We start from the raw sequence: 17,404 nt of genomic DNA, 5'->3' as shown, positions 1-17,404 counted from the left end.
CTCGCAAAATTGCTGGGGTTTACATTGAGAATGAGGAGATATCTCAAGTTATTACAAACAGGATTGAAACGTTTTTCAGTCTAGTGAGTTTGAGGAACCTACCATTTTCCAAAACAGAATTGTTTCTTTTTAACAGCCGCTACTGGAGTGTGCTGTGATGTAAAATGGTGGTTGTCATTCTCATGAATACTTAAATGCTGACTTAAATGCCGTGTGGTGTCCACCACCCAGACATCTGTCAGTATATTCCAATATAGACATGCTGTTACTGCAATATCCAGCGTAGCCATCTAACACATGTTGTTACTTGCACAGCCATCCAGCCCAGTTATTATCTAATCACCTTCATTGGTTGTTGTAAGTGTGAGATAGCCCTGCTGCCCCCTTTGCCGGGGCTCACCGAGTGTTGCGCTGTGAGTCTGACTGTGACCTTGGCGTGATCCCAGGCGCTGCCACGTGCCCAGCTGCTGGGACACCTTGATATGGACACACGCGAGTGGACGGATGGCGTCCTCACAGCCAGTGCCCGTGCTGTTGTGCGGCAGCCACAGGGTCAGAGACGGAGTGTACCTGTTTGTGTGTGCATGTGTCCGTATGTATGTCACAAGATCTGGTAATATTCCCATCAGTGAGCTCCTCTGGTGGGCAAGGCTGCGTTGGCTGGGCCATGTAGCCTCCATGCCCAGCCACCACATCCCCAAGCAGCTTCTGTTTGGCCGGATAGAGGGGCACGACACGGGCTGGTAAAGAGATGGACTAATGTGGTTCAGAAGGATGTGGAGCTGAGTGGACTTGCCGACGACTGGTATCTGCAGTGTCACGTGGTCTCAAAGTGCATCTGGGCTGGTACAAGTGCCATGGTGACGTCACTGTTGTTGTATGTGTGTGTATATAATTGAGCATGGGTGTGTACATGTGTACATGCGCGCATGTATGTGCGTACATTAGTCAAGTATTGAATTGCCCCCGTTACTATTGGATCAATTGTCACAATTTGGAGTTATGATTTGATAAAAAAAAATGTTTTATATTGTTTTGCATGTAGTGCCTCTAGTGGCTGGAGGATATCATGCACCCATTTATATACTAGATTTAATCAGATTTTGGTAACATTCTGGCGAATTGCCCGATGATGCTGGATGTAATTACCAGCAAAACGTCGTATTCAAACTGTAAATGTTGTGGATTCACTCTTCAACACACCGGTGGGCTAAAGTAGTGAACTAATTGTCTTTTGTCAACGTGACACTTTTTTGCTGATTGGCCGTGTCGGGTGGTGGAGGGTTACGACACATTTATAAATAACGCGATCTAACCCAAAAACCTTTATTATGAATAAGATTTTGGAAGCTAAGCAGATTTGAGCCTGGACAGTGCTTGAATAGGTGACCACCATGCATGCCAGGTTGTTATATGTGGCTGCAGGACTTCGTTGCGTGTACAGAGGGTAGTGCAGCAAAATCCCATTGATGGAGTGTGCTTCTCTACTACCATGCCTTTGCTCCACATTTTCACCAACTTTGACTGATCAACGTGGTGAAGTATGGTCGAATAACACCCCATGACCCACATGGTTTTTGGGAAGTCCTCATCTAGTGGATTTACAAAAGGGCAATACATATAAATAACTTGAAAATAAGGAGTTCTTTTATTCTAGCCACAGTACCCACTCGTGTGATGTTCCAGCCTCAGTAGGTGCTTACTAACAGCCCTTGCCTCCTCATTCTGTATGGCGAGAGAGGAAATATGTGCCTGTGTGGGTGTGTCACAGATGTGCAATCATGGGTGGTGTGTGACGGCGACGTGGATCCCGAGTGGATTGAATCCCTGAACTCTGTGCTTGATGACAACCGCCTGCTCACGATGCCCAGCGGCGAGCGCATCCAGTTTGGTCCTAACGTCAACTTCATCTTTGAGACACATGACCTGAGCAGCGCCTCTCCCGCAACTGTCTCCCGTATGGGCATGATCTTCCTCAGGTGCGGCACCAACATCTTGGATTTTTTTTATTGTTGAGGGAGTTCATAGGAAACATATTGCTGTACCTGGGAAATATTATCTCTGTCCGTTTAAAGACACTTTACATGTTTTCACAAAAGCTCAAAGACCCTCAAACCAATTGCTATGAAACATACCACACAGCCTACCTTTGCCACAATCGAATGTTTTTAGGTGTGATTAATTGCAATAATTTTAATAAGGAGCTTTAATTTTAGCAAATGTGACAATGCATACCAGTGCAATTACTGCACGTGTTACAATTTGTGTACGTGGGCATAAGATTTGTGTGCATGATATGCACGTGTTTCTCTGTGGACATTTCTTTGTGCAGTTGAATTCCATAAGAAAATGAAGGTTTCATTCGCGGACTGATTTTCAAGTTTGTTTATAATTGAGAGTTGCATATGTAATCGGTGTACATGGCTCTCTGTGGTTGTGTTGCTATGTACATCGCTGTCCATGCGGCTGTGTTGTTGTAGTGATGAGGATACAGATGTGCGTGCGCTAGTTGGTTCCTGGCTGAGCCGGCAGGATGAGGCAGTGCGTGATGACCTGGGGGAGTTGATCAATGAGCACTTTTACCGCGCCCTCTCCTGGGTCACCAAGCAGGTGTGCCACTCACGTACACTCACACTCTCCCATCCCCACACACTCTCCCACACGCTCACTCGCACACTAGCTCGGCGCACCTTTACCATGCACTCTCCTGGGTCACCAAGCAGGTGTGACACTCGCATATATACTCACATTCACTTACATTCACATTCATACACTCACTTGCACACTAGCTCAGCACACAGCAAAATTCTCACTGTAACTGACTTTTGAACTCCATCGATCACTTTCACGTTCGCTTACTCATTCGGTTACTGTTGCATTTGCTCATTCTCACTCACTATCACACTGACTCACTTGATCACTCGATCATTCATTTTCTGTCGCTCACTTTCTCTCACAACTGATGACTCACAACATTACTCACTTGCTCACTTGCTTACTGTCACATTTGCATATCTTACACTTGCTCATATGCACACAGCTATACGTATACATAGTGCCTTGCTTGCTCATGCAGATTCAATGATTAGTAGCCGCTTGCCACACACACATAGTAGTCAATTGCTCGCTGATCGTCACTTGCACAAGTACAGCAGATCACTCATACTAACTTACGCAAACACACACATACATCCAAAAACACACACTAAGTCACTCACTAGCACACCCACACGCAGGCTCGCTGTCTGGTTGCACGCAATCTCTCACTTGTGCACGTGCAGTCACTCACTCTGACGCACACGTTTGCGTGTGTGTACCCATGGATGCAGAGTGAGCAGGTGGTGCCGTGCTCGCTAGTGGGAGTGGTGATGAGTGGGCTGTCCCACCTGCACAGCTGTTCTCACCGAACCCACTTTGCCGTAGGACTCGTCCGTGGTCTAGGCGCAAACCTCCCTCCCCGGACACGACTTGACTTTGCTAAAGAGGTGGGCGCGGGGCATATCTAACCCCATGTCTTCCTTCCCCTGTACTCTATTCTATTTCTGCAGCTGCTAGAAGTTCCACATGTGCTGTGATTAAAGCGCTTGACTTACTGTGGGAAGATTACAAAATCCTGATTGAGGGTCATGCACTTCTGTAATTGGTTTATGTGGAAAGTGACCTGAGTTTGTTTCCTGGCCATGGCTAACATCACTGGAAAGTGGTGTCTGAACCTTTTTTTGGTCTTTCCCAAGGTCGACTCAGCTTTAATTGAGTCTGTGGAATATGTATATATCGGCATCGGTGAGTCATATGGGATTGCTTATGTGACCTATTCTTCAAGCAAAAAGACACATTGGCAAAGAGAGGTATTAAAAAAGCTCCAACTATAAACTCAATATATGTTTGTTGTCTCTGTGCTGAGAAAGGACCATGGCCTGAAATGTCATTCTGTTATGTATTTTTCTGTAATGGGGCAGTGTTAATGATGAACGCGGTAAGCACTTTTTAGTTATACAAATGGGTGTGTGCGTGTCGTTTTGTGTTTGTGGCTCCATGCGAGCAGGTGTTTGGCTGGGTTGGTGAGTCCCTCCCGGATCCTCGTCGTCCCCTCGATGTGTTCGTTTCATCGCCGGCGTCTTCAGAGCCCCCACGGCTCTGCTGCTATGACTCCGACACTGCTTCCGCTGTCGCCAACGCCACAGCTACTGCCACCGATGCAGAGGAGGCATGGGGGCCGCCGCCTGTCGTGCTGACGGCGCACGCGCGACGTGCCCTCGACACTTTCGGGCCCTGGCTCGACGAGCGCCACCCACAGCCGTTCCTGCTCGTTGGGCCCGAGGGCTGCGGAAAGAGGTGAAGGGGCACACTGAGAGGCTGGTGGGGGCAGCGAGAGTTACAGTGGTGGTGAAGGTGGCGGTGGTGATGAGGCTAGTGGGGGGAGTGTAAGTCGTGATGGTGTGGGTGGTGAGTGTGGTGAGTGTGATGAAGGTGAGAGTGATGGTGTTGAGTGTGAAGGTGTGGGTGATGAGGGGTGGCTGTATTGTATGTTGATGTGGGTGAGGATAGTAATGGTGAAGATGATAGTTGGGAGATCGAGAGTAGTCTTACCTTTATTCAAATCAGGTCATATTTTAATATAATTCAAAGGTAGAATAAAATTAAATACTTTTTTTTTTATAAAATTGCAGTGGAAGAGATTATCGACATAATGCAAATCAGACGCAACATTGTTCCATGTGTGAGGAGCAGTCTGTGTTTTGCTGATCTCGTTCTGTTTCAATTTAAATACTTCAGTTAAGTCGTTTCCAAGAATGTGTTGCTTGGTGACATCACGGTTTAAAAAAGTTGTCATGTTAAACTATTTTCTAAATGTTTATATTTGCCACTGGAAGGCGCCAGTGAGCATGATGTCATGACAACGTCTTCAGATTTTGAGTGCTGTAAGGAGCAAAGTTGAGACGAACAATGAATAAAATGTTTTATCTGTGCACATACAACGGACTTGTGGCCCAGAGCTTCATGCCCTGTGCTTAGAATCCACCAACTTAGGTTAGGTTCAGTTAGGACCTTTATTTCAACCAAGTAAGAGCCGATTGAGCCCACAAGTTTTTTGTTTCCCACCATAGGAATCATCATCAGAACTCCGTAAGTCAGCTTGGCCTTAAATTAACACCTGAACCTTATGGTGGGACCCCGGGGTCCCGAATAAACAGATTGTTTTGTTTCCCTTATACGTGACCTTACCGAAAGAACCAAGAATATGAATCCCTGCAGTCACGAAAGCTTTAAATCAAAATTTATAATATAATGTTTATGCGAGAGCCGGGGGCTTATGGTACCCTGGGGTCCCGCCATGAGGTTCACCTGGTGCAGTGTATAAACATAATCACCAGGGAGGCAAATGTAGCCAGGAATTATTCTGGCCACACTGCTTCCTCTTGTACTATTTTGGCTTAAATAAATGCTGTTCACAAACAGTCTGTATGGCTACATTTGAGATCTATATGTGTGTATGTGAGAACAGCACACTGCTCCGGCAGGCATTCTCGCGGCTCCGCTCGGTGCGTGTGGCCACGGTTCACTGCAGCGCGCAGACAGCGCCGCACCATGTGCTGCAGACATTGGCGCAGGCCTGTGCCCTGGTCAGCAGCGGCTCTGGCCGAGCCCTTCGGCCGCGCGACTGTGAGCGCCTCGTACTGCACCTCAAGGATGTCAACCTTCCACGGCCCGACAAATGGGGCACTAGTCAGCTGTCGGCCTTCCTGCAGCAGGTGAGACACGGAGTGAATGTGGAGAGGAAGACAAAGAGGGGAGGAGGATATATATAGAGAGAATTAGATAAGTGGGGCACCAGCTTGTCACTTCCCTTCATCGGTGGAAGGTGGAGGCCAAAATAGAGGAAGATAGAGACTCTAAGGGGTATGTGACAGCCTTTTGCAACAGGCAAAACGACAGGGGTTGGGAGATAGAAGAAGTGCGAGAAAGCTGGGGAAAAGACCAGGGTTCCTATAGCGTGATTGTGAGGAACTATGGTTTAGATTATCCAATAAAACGAAATCTCCATGTGTTTGTAACCTCTTTAATAGTCCTTTGGCCAGAGCAGAAATTGGTACCACCTAAGGAAGCAAAACCTAAGAATCACCAATTTATTTACATGGCTGATAATAGTGAATTATTTGATAATCCACTCAATTTCAAGTGGTTATCACATAATTCACATTTATTGGTCACATAAAGAAATTGGAACCATTAAAACTATGCCACCTCAGGTAGTACCAGCAAATTAAATATCTGGTGTGGGCTCATAGGATATCACATTGTGTGTGTCGTGATGGTTCTGGATGCAGGTGTTGACGTACCGTGGGTTCTATGACGAGGCACTGGAGTGGGTGGGACTGGAGGGGGTACAGGTGGTGGCATCCATGACGGCTGGGGGCTCCTCTGGGCGCCACCCACTATCCCCGCGCCTTTCGTCTATCCTGCGCATAGCATGCATTGAGTGGGTGCTCACACACACACATGTTCGCCCAGCTTCAATCGTTGTCTGGTTAACATGAAGTTAATGGGGACATGACCTGCAGTATATCCAAATCCGCGGTGTAATGTGCCGCGTTATATTGGGCTTTTACTCTATATGAGTGTGTTTATTTGTATGAATGTGTGTATATACGAGTGCGTGTATAAATATTGCCACTAGGGAGACAAAGGTGGTCAGGCATGGTGCTATCACACTTCCTCGTGTGCCGTACTAGCCTTCATACGTGCTCGGTAACAGCACAAAACTTTGTTAGGGCTATATGGGGGATCTTTGTCATAGTTGTATGAGTGTATATGTATTAGTGTATGTGCGCTGTGTGGTCCAGCTATCCAGAGGCTGAGGAGCTGCAGGCTGTGTGCTGCGCATATCTGGGCTCAGTGCTGCACGCCGTCGCCCCCGCGCACCCGTTATGGGTGGCCACGGCTTCCGTGAAGAAACTCGCGGGCTCCATGCTCACCCTGTACCAGCAGGTGTTGCCGGCACCTAGCTTGCACAACAAGCACTGCACACACACACTCCTGACATTCAACTAGCCATGCATCTTACCAACAAAGCTTCATTGAATAATCCATCCCACCAATAATGATCAAATCACCCATCCACCTAACTTCCAATCTGTTCATAAATACATCAGACTAACAAGCCATCTATCCATTCATCCATTTAACCATCGATCCAATCAACAATCGATCACCCACACATATCACCAACAATTCATCCATATTTTCATCCATCCATGTCCTTCCATTTATCCTATTATCCATCATCTATCCAATCAATTTCCCCATCTGTCCATCAGTTTAACCATCCATCTATCAAGTCATCTATCCACCAACCTCTATCCTCCTGTCCATCGTAAAATCCATCCATTATATTATCTATCTATTCATCCCTTATTACATCCCTTACATCCATTTATATTTGCATACGTTTCTTGTTTATTTATGATTGTGGATGTATGTATTTGTCTGTGCATGTGTTTTATATGTGATGAAGTGTGTTATTTCTTGTTCCAGGTTCGGGCCAAATTCACTCCTGATGACCACAACCATTACCTCTTCACTCCCCGCAACTTGACCCAGTGGGCACTGGGTCTATTGCGATATGACCCCTCCTCGGGTGAGCAAGACAATACTTTCATCCACGCACCCAGACACATGAATGCACAAAATACTGTATCTGTTTTGTTCTGTCCCATCTCTGCTCTAATTCTCATCCGTAATGTCTCACATTTGACCCATTCACACTAAGGCTAAAATTAAGCATAAAATAAGCATGGATCAAAAAGAGTCGATTTTTATGACATGCACAACTTAATGTGTCTGGGAATGATTTCGATGGATGAATTAGTGCATGCCTGTTGTTGACTGTGCGGGTATTGTTGGTGGTGGGGGGCAGGGGATCGCGCAAGCTCATCTGCGGACGCTGTGCTGGAGGTCTGGGCGTATGAGTCATGCCGTGAGTTCCGCGATCGCCTGGTCGGCAGCCGTGCAAGGGACACTTTTGACGCTGCCCTGGCCTCTGTGCTGCACTCTGACTGGGGCTCCAACCCACTACCTCAGCTTGCAGGTGCACAGCAACTGTGTGTGAGGACGCATGCACGTGTACGTCTATCTGTGTGCATACGTGTACACATTGTGAAGAGTGGTGTCACAGTATTAGTGCGCTGTGCTCTGACCTCTGCTACCCGGGTTTGAATCGTGGCCACTGCTAATATCAATGTCATGTGTTATCTGATCAGCACAGCTGTGGCGAGATGTCAACTACCTCCATTGGTACACAGGAGGTCGTGGGTTCAATCACGACCCTGACACCTATATATTTGGAGTTTGCATGTTCTACCCATGGTCACGTGGATTTTTCTCCGGGTCCTCCCAGTTTTTCCCTCCACCTGTAGAAACATGAGTTTTGAGTATTTGGCTACTGTAAATTTCTCCATGCTTCTGAAAAAGAGCTCTATAGCTCAGTGGGCCTTATCTGGTAAAGTAAAAATAGTTTATTATAGTTTAGTGATCGTCTCTGAGGCCCCTCCTAGATTGCCTCAGCCTTATATGAGTGCCTAGTGCACTGTGTACACATCATCAGTTTATAGATGAAGGTGACCAGGAGTGATTTTTTGCCAAACCACCCACTTGTGCACTATACCGGGCTTAATAGGTACTTAGTGCTTGCTCAAACTGCCAATGTTAAGCTATATGGGGCTCTCCTTGGTTGCTGTGGCTGTCTCTAAGGCTCGTTAGGGCAAGTTCCTGGTTGCTGCGGTGTTGCTGTCTCTTCTCTCCCATATATCTCTGCTTTGACCTCCTTCCACCCTCCTTTTTTTTCCTAAGGTTTTTTTTTCTGATGGGTAAAGCATCTTGATATTAGATTGCAATTTGAAAGTACAGAAATCCCTCGCCCACCACGGGGGTTAGGTTCCTGGAAAAGTCCGTGGTAGGCAAATCCGCAGTTGGTAATTTACAGGGCCTATGGGAAATAAGGGGTTAGGGGAACCACGTCCGTGGTCAGACTCGTCATAGTATAACTAAGTTGCCTGTTTCTTCACTAAATATGAATACAATACAGTATATTACTCAACAACATTATAAAACATAAATGAACATGACATTAACTTTACATACCTTGAAAATTGAGAGTTCCAAAATTACCAAGATGACGATGTCAGTGATAATAACGATGACAATGAGATGATGGGGGGAAGGGGTGGTTAGAAGCAGGAGGGGCTCAGCTCACCCACCCCTTCTTCCTATGGGTCATCAATGACAGATAAGTGGACAGACAAGGAGGCAGGTGAGAAGACAGGCACAGAGACAGGCACAGACGAGGAGGCAGGCACAGTGGCACTACTGGCTAGATCTTTGATGCTGGTGACTAGATCGGTGGTGCTGATGACTGGATCGGCGGTGCTGGTTCTTTTCTTTAAACAAAAATAGGATGGATGGCAAAACAGAAGAAAAATATGCAGATGTGATGCGGTCTGTGTGCTGTAAGAATCACAATAAAACAGAGGGACAGCTGATAAACTAAGCAGCGCCACGGGTGGCACAGTAGTGTGGAGGAGAAATTTGTAAATGCGTGATACAGACCCGCACTTACCCTTGGAAACTCAATTTCCAGGCTGTGGTTGGTAAATTTGTTTACAGATATTAAACCGTGTATACATGAATTCCGCAATTGGCAAGTCCGCAGTTGGCAAGGGATCGCTGTATATACGTATTTCGATTGTGATGCTTATATTTTTGTTTGCTGTGTATCTAACCCCATTATTTAGGTACGGCTTAAGTATTGAATATCACGGTTTTGGTTTTTCCGACACTTTTTCAAGACCGTAACCCCCACGATATTCAAGAGCCTCCTGTACAATAAAATTATAATTTGTTCCATGGTTATGTGGGGGATCTTGCACAACAATTGGACCATTGAACAATAGATTGGACAATGCATCGGGCAGCTTGTTGTTTATTATTTAGTGTAACCTCGTACATTTAGATTTTACTCTTAGCTCTTCCCCACACCTCCAATTAGCATGGTTGGTTATGTACATTGAGAAAGAAGTTCAGCGTACATACATATGTAGTAATTAGCACGATCCCTAGTTTACACAAATAGGCTGATAATATAAACTGGTCTGAATACAGGCATTCCCCGATTAACAAACGCGCATGCACAAGTGTCTGCCTGTGTGGGGAGCAGTCACTAACGGTTAGCATGCTGCGCTACTAACCCGGCGACCCGAGTTCGATTTCTGCTCACAACCAACACCAGTGACGATTATCTGAATGGGTACTGGACCTCCCCTAGGTGACGCAGCCTAAAATGAGTACCTGGGACAGTGTAAACATCGCCACTGGGTAGTCAAAGGTGGCCCGGCGTGGTGCTGGCCACCTACCCCCTCGTGCACTGTGCTGGCCTGCATCGGCGCTTCTCAGAAACAGCACTTGTCTCAACAGTGTGTTCAGCCTATATGGGGGATCGTCGTTGTTGTTGTTGTGAGTGTGTGTGCGTGCGTGCGTGCATACGCGTGTGAAATTGTGGGGACTCATTACAACACCCCTTCCTATAACTAATCTGGCATCAGGTAAGTGAAAATAATCCAGATTTTTTTTCTATTTCTGTTACTTTATTTTAATATACGATATTTATTACAGTATTATTTGCAAATGTACAACATTTCTTCTTATTTATGAGTTAATGCTTCCCTGTTTTGTTGAACCGTAACACAAAATTATAACACTCCATTTAAATACGTCAAATTTTGTGTTCTGACTTACAAACCGTTCGACTTATGAACGGGTCTCGGGAACGAAACCCATTTGTAAGTTGGACACTGCCCGTATGCTATAAAAACAAAAAATCAACGTTTTGGGAAATGGCCATTCTTCACAGCACATAGGGAGGACAGCGAGGTAGGGAGTATATGCTAAGGTTGACTGCTAAAATGAATCATTTGTGTAACACAACATGTTGGAGACTTGCTGATCAAGCATTTCCCTGGATGTGTCACTACTCTATGGGTTCTGCCTGCCTTAATTGGTGCATGCTAACACCTCTGCTTCTGTGCGTGTATGGGTGTTCTCAGACGCATACTACGTGACATGGGGCGCACACCACATGTCCGTGAGTGCTCCAGGGCAGCCGCTGCCGCAGCACGGCAAACCGCTGGGACGGCTGTCATCTACCGACCTGAAGAGCGTTATCAAGAAGGCATGTACACAATGACAAAGATCCCCCGTATAGCCTTAACAGACTGTAGGGGCAAGTGCTGTTAGCGGGCACTTGCCCCCTACACCGGCACGGCACACTAGGGGGTGGGTGGCCAGCATCACGTACACAACAACAGCCACGTTTCGCCACTAACTGGTGGTGACGTCACCACGGCGCCTGTGCCAGGCCAGGTGCACTTTGAGGCCACGTACCACACAAACAATCTCATACATACACAAAAACCCACTCATACATTTACTCTAATTCTCCAATATTACGAGCTTCAATAAGAAGATGATCCACCTTCAATAGCTGTTCTAGGTGTGTTTTCCAGTTGTGTCCCTCTGTCAGATATATCCAGTTGTTCAACAGACTTGGTGTGCACAAAGATAAGAATAAGCAAATGCAGTTTCCTTATTCCCAGTGGACAACCAACACTAGAACCACCGAGTCTGATGCCAACCAGTTCCCAGGGTGGCCACAGCTTTGGTGTTAGTCATGATGGGTAGTCATGCGACTAGTCATGATGAAAATGATAATACTCCTATTGCCAATGCTGCTGCTATTTGTAATGGTCTTGAAGCTACTGAAAAATGCTGCTGCTAACAGTCATGCTCCAACTGTTAACAGTGTTGTTGATGATGATCGTCATGATGATAGCTCTCTACAAATAGAGGCATTTTTTGGGTAAAGAATTGGCAACATTATTATGTGTAAAGTATATATGTGTGTGTGCTTGTGTCTATGTGCATGTCCCAATACCAGGGCCTCGTGCACTTTGCCCGTGAGTACCGCCCACTGCGGCTGCTGCTCTTCCCGGAGCTGCTGGCAGCGGTGGCACGAGCGGAGCGTGTGTTGTCACGCCCCGGGGGCTCCCTGTTGCTCGCCGGGCCCAGTGGCGTTGGGCGCCGCACGGCCGCCACCCTTGCCGCCTCCATGCATGGCCTTTCCCTCCTCTCGCCCCGCGTCTCCCGCACCTATGGCTCCAAGCAATTCCGTGGCGACGTTAAAGGGGTAAGGAGGGCCCACTGGCCATGGATCAATTTACGCAAATCCCAGAAATTCAATGGATTATCACAATTCGGGAATGTAATTATTTTACAGAATCACGACTTTTTGTGATCTGATTTTGACCATGTCTGTATTGTTTCTCGTTTTACTTTGCTCAACCTTGCAATTAAATGCATATATAATGAGCGTCTCATGATATAAGAGACATAGGTGAGGTGGTAGTTATAAAGACAAGGTTTTGGAGGTGATGTGGTGTAGTGGTAATGTGGTGAAAGTAATAATAGATGTGGTGTTGGTGGAGATGGTGGTTGTCATGTACAGTAGATTTGGTGATGGAGGCTGCTGCCAAATTGCTCCTTTGATCAGGGAGACATGTCTACTTTGACTCCACTGTTGCTTTGTATGTTTGATTGCAGAACTGTATAAATGTTCATTTTTTGTGCTTATAATCTGTACATGTGTGCATCCATGTGAGAGTAGTTGATGCAGCAGGCCGGTGTCGAGGGTCTGCAGGTGGGCTTGCTGCTAGAAGATTTCCAGATGCTGTCACCTGAGTTTCTTGAGATCGTCAACAGCCTGCTTTCATCAGGTGCAGCAGAGATAAACCCTGACCTTTACACAAAGAGGCCTCACTTCTCACCGCCATCGCCATCCCCTTCAGCATGACCCATTTGTTGTTCTGTGGGGACTCACTTGTTCTAAATGTTGGGGTGTTCTCTGTGTCTGTGTGTGCTTTATTAACCTGGTCAGGGCTTGCGATACCATCAGTAGGCCAGGGCTCTGGCTTGTTATTCATGCTTTCGAGGTCCCTGACTTCTATGCGCACAATCATTAAGGACCTTCATAATGGTGGGTAGGCTCGGGGAACGTTGCGTGGCCGGGAGTCAGAGCCATCCCTGTTCACGTTGGGATTCAACAGGGATGCCGTCTTTCTCCCACATTATTTAACATCATCTCCGACCATGTAGCTGGAGAAGTCTTCCATGGCTGTACTACTGGAATTTCTATCTACAGATACAATGGGAGGCTGATTGATACCCAGGTGTGGTCAAGGGATGGCTCCCTACTGGTCAACCATGTTATGTATGCTGATGATCTGGTGGTTATTGCTCACACTGAGGAGTTGGAGATTCTGATCCTGCACCTGGAGCATGCCACTAGGTGGGGCCTTAGCATCAGTGCCACCAATAATAAGCACCTGCCTAGGTATTTTGTATCATCCAATACTCCACCCCCTCAACTCCCCATGAGTGATGGGATAGTTGTGGAGAGAATGGAGAAGCTTCCGTACCTGGGTAATGTGCTAATGCAACCTTCGGTTTGGTAGCAGAGATCTCACTCCAAATCAGCCGAATGGCATTATCTTTTTGTCATTTGCGTAACGCTGTGTGGAAGTTACTTGGTCTATCGCTCCACATGCAGTTCCGGGTTATGCCCTCACATTTTTGCTTGGAAAAGATGGTCCCCTCTAATGGTTTGAAACTTTAAGGCTCGTCCGCCTATGGTCGATCCTGGGTTTAACCAAGCTGGATTGTGTGAAGAGCTCACAAATCCTTGAAAGATCTAGACATTCCCATCAGTGAGATCCTCTGGTGGGCAAGGCTGTGTTGGCTGGGTCACGTAGCCTGCATAGCCAGCCACCGCATGCCCAAGTAGCTTCTGTTTAGCCGGATAGAGGGTGCTAAACGGGCATGGCACAGGATGGAGAAGAGATGGACTGATGCGATACAGGAGGATGCGGAGTTTCGTGGACTTACCGACGACTGGTGCCAGCGGTGCCAAGATCGGCTTCTATGCAGGAGGCTCGTGATTGACACTCCTGAGATAGTCGCCCTACAATAAGAGTGGAGGGCAGAGGAGCGACGCTCACAACAAAGGGCGGAGCACCGAGTGGCTAAAATACAGCAAGTTGGCAGAGTAGGGGGCACAGGTAGTGCATCTGCCAGTCATCTCCGTCAACCCATGGCACCTGCATCTGTCCTGTGAACTCCTGTCAGCGAGCCTTTCAAAACTTAATGTGGCCTCGGAGTGCACCTGTCCTGGCACAAGTGCCATGGTGATGTCACCGCCACTTAGTGGCGAATGGCTGCTGTTGTGTGTGTGTGACGAATGGGGAGCGGTGGTGTAACGGTTAGTACACTGCGCTACGAACCCGGTGACCCGGGTTTGATTCCCGCTCATGGCCAACACCAGTGACGAATATCTGAACCAGTCCTGGGCTTCCCCTAGGTCGACTCAGCCTCAAATGAGTACCTGGTGCGGTGTGTAAACATCACCATAGGGAAGACAAAGGTGATCAAGCGTGGTGCTGGCCACCCACCCCCTCGTGTGCCGTGCCGGCCTTCATAGGTGCTCGCTAACAACACTTGCCCCAACAGTTTGTTCAGGCTATAGAAAGGATCTTTGTCTTTGTATGAACAGAGGGTGAGGGTCCCTCTGGCTGGACCTTCATGATGATAGACACACCTAGGTAATGCTACATGGCCAGGAGTCAGAGCCATTCCCTGTTCATCTTGAAATGTGACAGGGGTGTCCTATACCTTCTACATAATCTAAAACCTTTTTTTATTGTGTAGTTCGTGAAGCCATCCATTGATGTACAATCTGGTAATGATATAATGGGATGCTGATGTTTAGATGCACTAAAGGGATGACTCCCGAATGGTCAAACATATGTTTGCTGATGACCATGCAATTTCTGCTCATTCTGTAGTTGTAGCTTTCCACAACGAGTACACCTGCCTGGAGTATCTTGCATCATCTATGAAGCCCGTGCACTGAGTTTTACTCTCGGCCGCAGCTAACATCATTGGTGAATGATATATGATTTGGTCCTGGACCTTGACTCGGTTGACTGAACCTCAATAAGAACTTGGTGCAGTGTGTAAACATCTAACCACCCCCTAGTGTGCCGTGTTGGCCTTCATAGGTGCTTACTAATATGACTTGCTCCAACAGTATGTTAAGTCTATATGGGGAATCTTTGTGTATGTATGTATGTGTGTTTGCGAGTATAGGCGAGGTACCCGGGCTGTTCTCCCCAGAGGAGTTGGAGCCCCTGCTGGCACCGCTGAGGGAGTCGGCTTCACAAGACGGATTCACAGGGCCCATCTACAACTACTTCACACGCCGTGCGCATTCACTCGGACTCACATACAAAACAAACAGCCTCCATATAGCCTTCAACAGACTTTTCAGGCAAATGCTGTTAGCGAGCACCTATCAGGGTCGCAATGGCACACGAGAGGTTCAGATATAGCACCAATAAACATCAGCACTGCACACAGGACTGGTTCAGATATTCGTCATCGATTTTAGCCATTGGCGGAAATCAAACTTGGGTCACTGTGTTTGTATTGCAGCACACTAACCACTACATTACTGCTCCTCGCCTACACCCGCAACAACAGCCGCCATTCACCACTAAGTGGAGGCGACATCACGACTGTGTTTGTGCCAGGCTAGGTGCACTTTGAGGCCACATGAAGTGTCGAAGAACTTGCGAGCAGGAGGTCATGGGACAGACTCAGTTGCCATGGGTTTACTAAGATGACTGGCAGATGCACCACTTGTGCTCCCTACTTGCCGCACATACACTCACCAATACACGCTCACATATATACAAAGACTTATGCTTCAAAGGCTCTTCGGGAAAGTGTTTTTAGCGAGCACTCTAAGCCTGGTAACGCACACACGATTTTGTGATGTTTTAGGCCTTTGGGCTTGTGCTCAGCAAACTGTGTTTAAAAAAGTATTTATTAATGTGTACTTGTTTGCTCGTCCAGGAGTGCAGCAGAACCTCCACGTGGTCCTGGTCATGGACTACACGCACCCTGACTTCACGCTCAAGTGCGACAGTAACCCCGCGCTCGTCAAGCGCTGCGCCGTGCTCTGGATGGACGGCTGGTCCAAGCAGACCATGCTTAAGGCATTACCCCGCACCCCTCAGTCCTCAACTGTGAATGATGAACCCTAAGCAAACATTTGAAGCTCACTACCTGAACCCCTTATCCATGATCGCAAACACATTTCTTATTTCAATGCAGCACCATTTGGATGTATAACATTTCTATGACTGAATTTCACGATGTTTTACATGAAGAAAGGATGTGCAAATGATTAGATCAATGGATAAGAGTATGGATTTTACATTTTTAAGGTAACCATGGTAAATTATGGTTCTATAACCCCACAACATGGAACTGGTACCTAAAAACACAGGGCCCAATCTGCAGCAGCTCCGGTTCTAGCAGCCATGATTCCAATATACCACAAGAGCAAGCTGGATTTAGGAAAGGGGTTTCTACCATTGAACACATACCTTCAGATTCTAGAAAAGGCAAAAGAATGTACCACCATGTCTGGCTTTTGTGAGTGTCTATATGCGTTTGGGAGTGTTAGCTAGCATTACACGCGCTTATGGTCCTGTAAAGCAAATAGCATGTGATTCGATCAGCCATCTGGGTTATATATAGGATTTCTGTTGTTTGCCGTTTCTCAGATCCCTGAGATGATGTTGAGTGAGGAAGAGGAAGTCGGATCCGAGGAGAAGACCAAGGAGCGGCTAGGAAAGCTTCCAGGTAATTTCTACGCACCCCCCATACACAGACGAATATGAGCACACTGTGTGTGGGAGTGCATATGCGCCACGGTGGCGAGATGTTAACTACCTCGCCTGGTATAAAGGAGATATTGTGTCTGATCCCGATCCTGCTGCCTGTATATTTGGTGTTTGCATGTTCTCTGCATAGTCACATGGTTTTTTTCTCAGGTTCTCTGGGTTTTTCCTCCACATTTGTAAACATGCGTTTAGAGTATTTAGCTGCTATTTGTGGCCAGGTTGCTTCTGAAAAAGAGCTGTACAGCTCAGTTGGCCTTACCTGGTAAAATACAACTTTGTTTACTTAAATAGTTTAAATGTATGTGTATGTGTGCATGTGCGTGCGCATGCAGGAGGTGCGGAGCTGATCCGTGCGTTCTTGCACGTGCACGAATCCTGTGCGGCGCTTGGTGCCACACCGCGCCGATACCTTGCCTTTGTGCAGCGCTACCAGCATGTGCTGACTCACACCTCCACTGCACTCATACATCGCAAAGGGCACCTGCAGGTGGGTGTTTAAAAACACTGTCACCACCATCAGCATCGTCATCAGTAACACTATGATCAAA

General features: G+C 47.0%; 1 protein-coding gene across 4 annotated transcripts in view; it reads left to right on the top strand.

Annotated features, from left to right (window-relative positions):
* DYNC2H1 (dynein cytoplasmic 2 heavy chain 1) overlaps positions 1-17,404 on the top strand; it is a 232,846-nt gene that overhangs the window by 59,423 nt on the left and 156,019 nt on the right. For all 4 annotated transcript variants that reach the window (XR_004404816.2, XM_032976206.2, XM_032976198.2 and 1 more), the window contains exons 42-58: positions 447-552; positions 1,772-1,979; positions 2,481-2,610; positions 3,330-3,485; positions 4,046-4,335; positions 5,507-5,753; positions 6,330-6,481; positions 6,846-6,990; positions 7,537-7,639; positions 7,919-8,089; positions 11,100-11,224; positions 11,990-12,238; positions 12,716-12,824; positions 15,253-15,366; positions 16,021-16,163; positions 16,737-16,815; positions 17,189-17,343. Coding sequence is in view for 3 of the 4 variants with exons in the window: in XM_032976206.2 (XP_032832097.2) it covers positions 447-552; positions 1,772-1,979; positions 2,481-2,610; positions 3,330-3,485; positions 4,046-4,335; positions 5,507-5,753; positions 6,330-6,481; positions 6,846-6,990; positions 7,537-7,639; positions 7,919-8,089; positions 11,100-11,224; positions 11,990-12,238; positions 12,716-12,824; positions 15,253-15,366; positions 16,021-16,163; positions 16,737-16,815; positions 17,189-17,343 (2,682 nt within the window). In the remaining variant the exon portion in view is untranslated. The remainder of the gene's footprint in view (positions 1-446; positions 553-1,771; positions 1,980-2,480; positions 2,611-3,329; positions 3,486-4,045; positions 4,336-5,506; positions 5,754-6,329; positions 6,482-6,845; positions 6,991-7,536; positions 7,640-7,918; positions 8,090-11,099; positions 11,225-11,989; positions 12,239-12,715; positions 12,825-15,252; positions 15,367-16,020; positions 16,164-16,736; positions 16,816-17,188; positions 17,344-17,404) is intronic.

This window comes from Petromyzon marinus, chromosome 3, assembly GCF_048934315.1.
Source record: "Petromyzon marinus isolate PM22_M1 ecotype Great Lakes invasive population chromosome 3, UKy_Petmar_22M1.pri1.0, whole genome shotgun sequence".
Classification (NCBI taxonomy): domain Eukaryota; kingdom Metazoa; phylum Chordata; class Hyperoartia; order Petromyzontiformes; family Petromyzontidae; genus Petromyzon; species Petromyzon marinus.
Note: the sequence above shows the minus strand (reverse complement) of the source record. Positions and strands in the feature narration are given on the sequence as shown.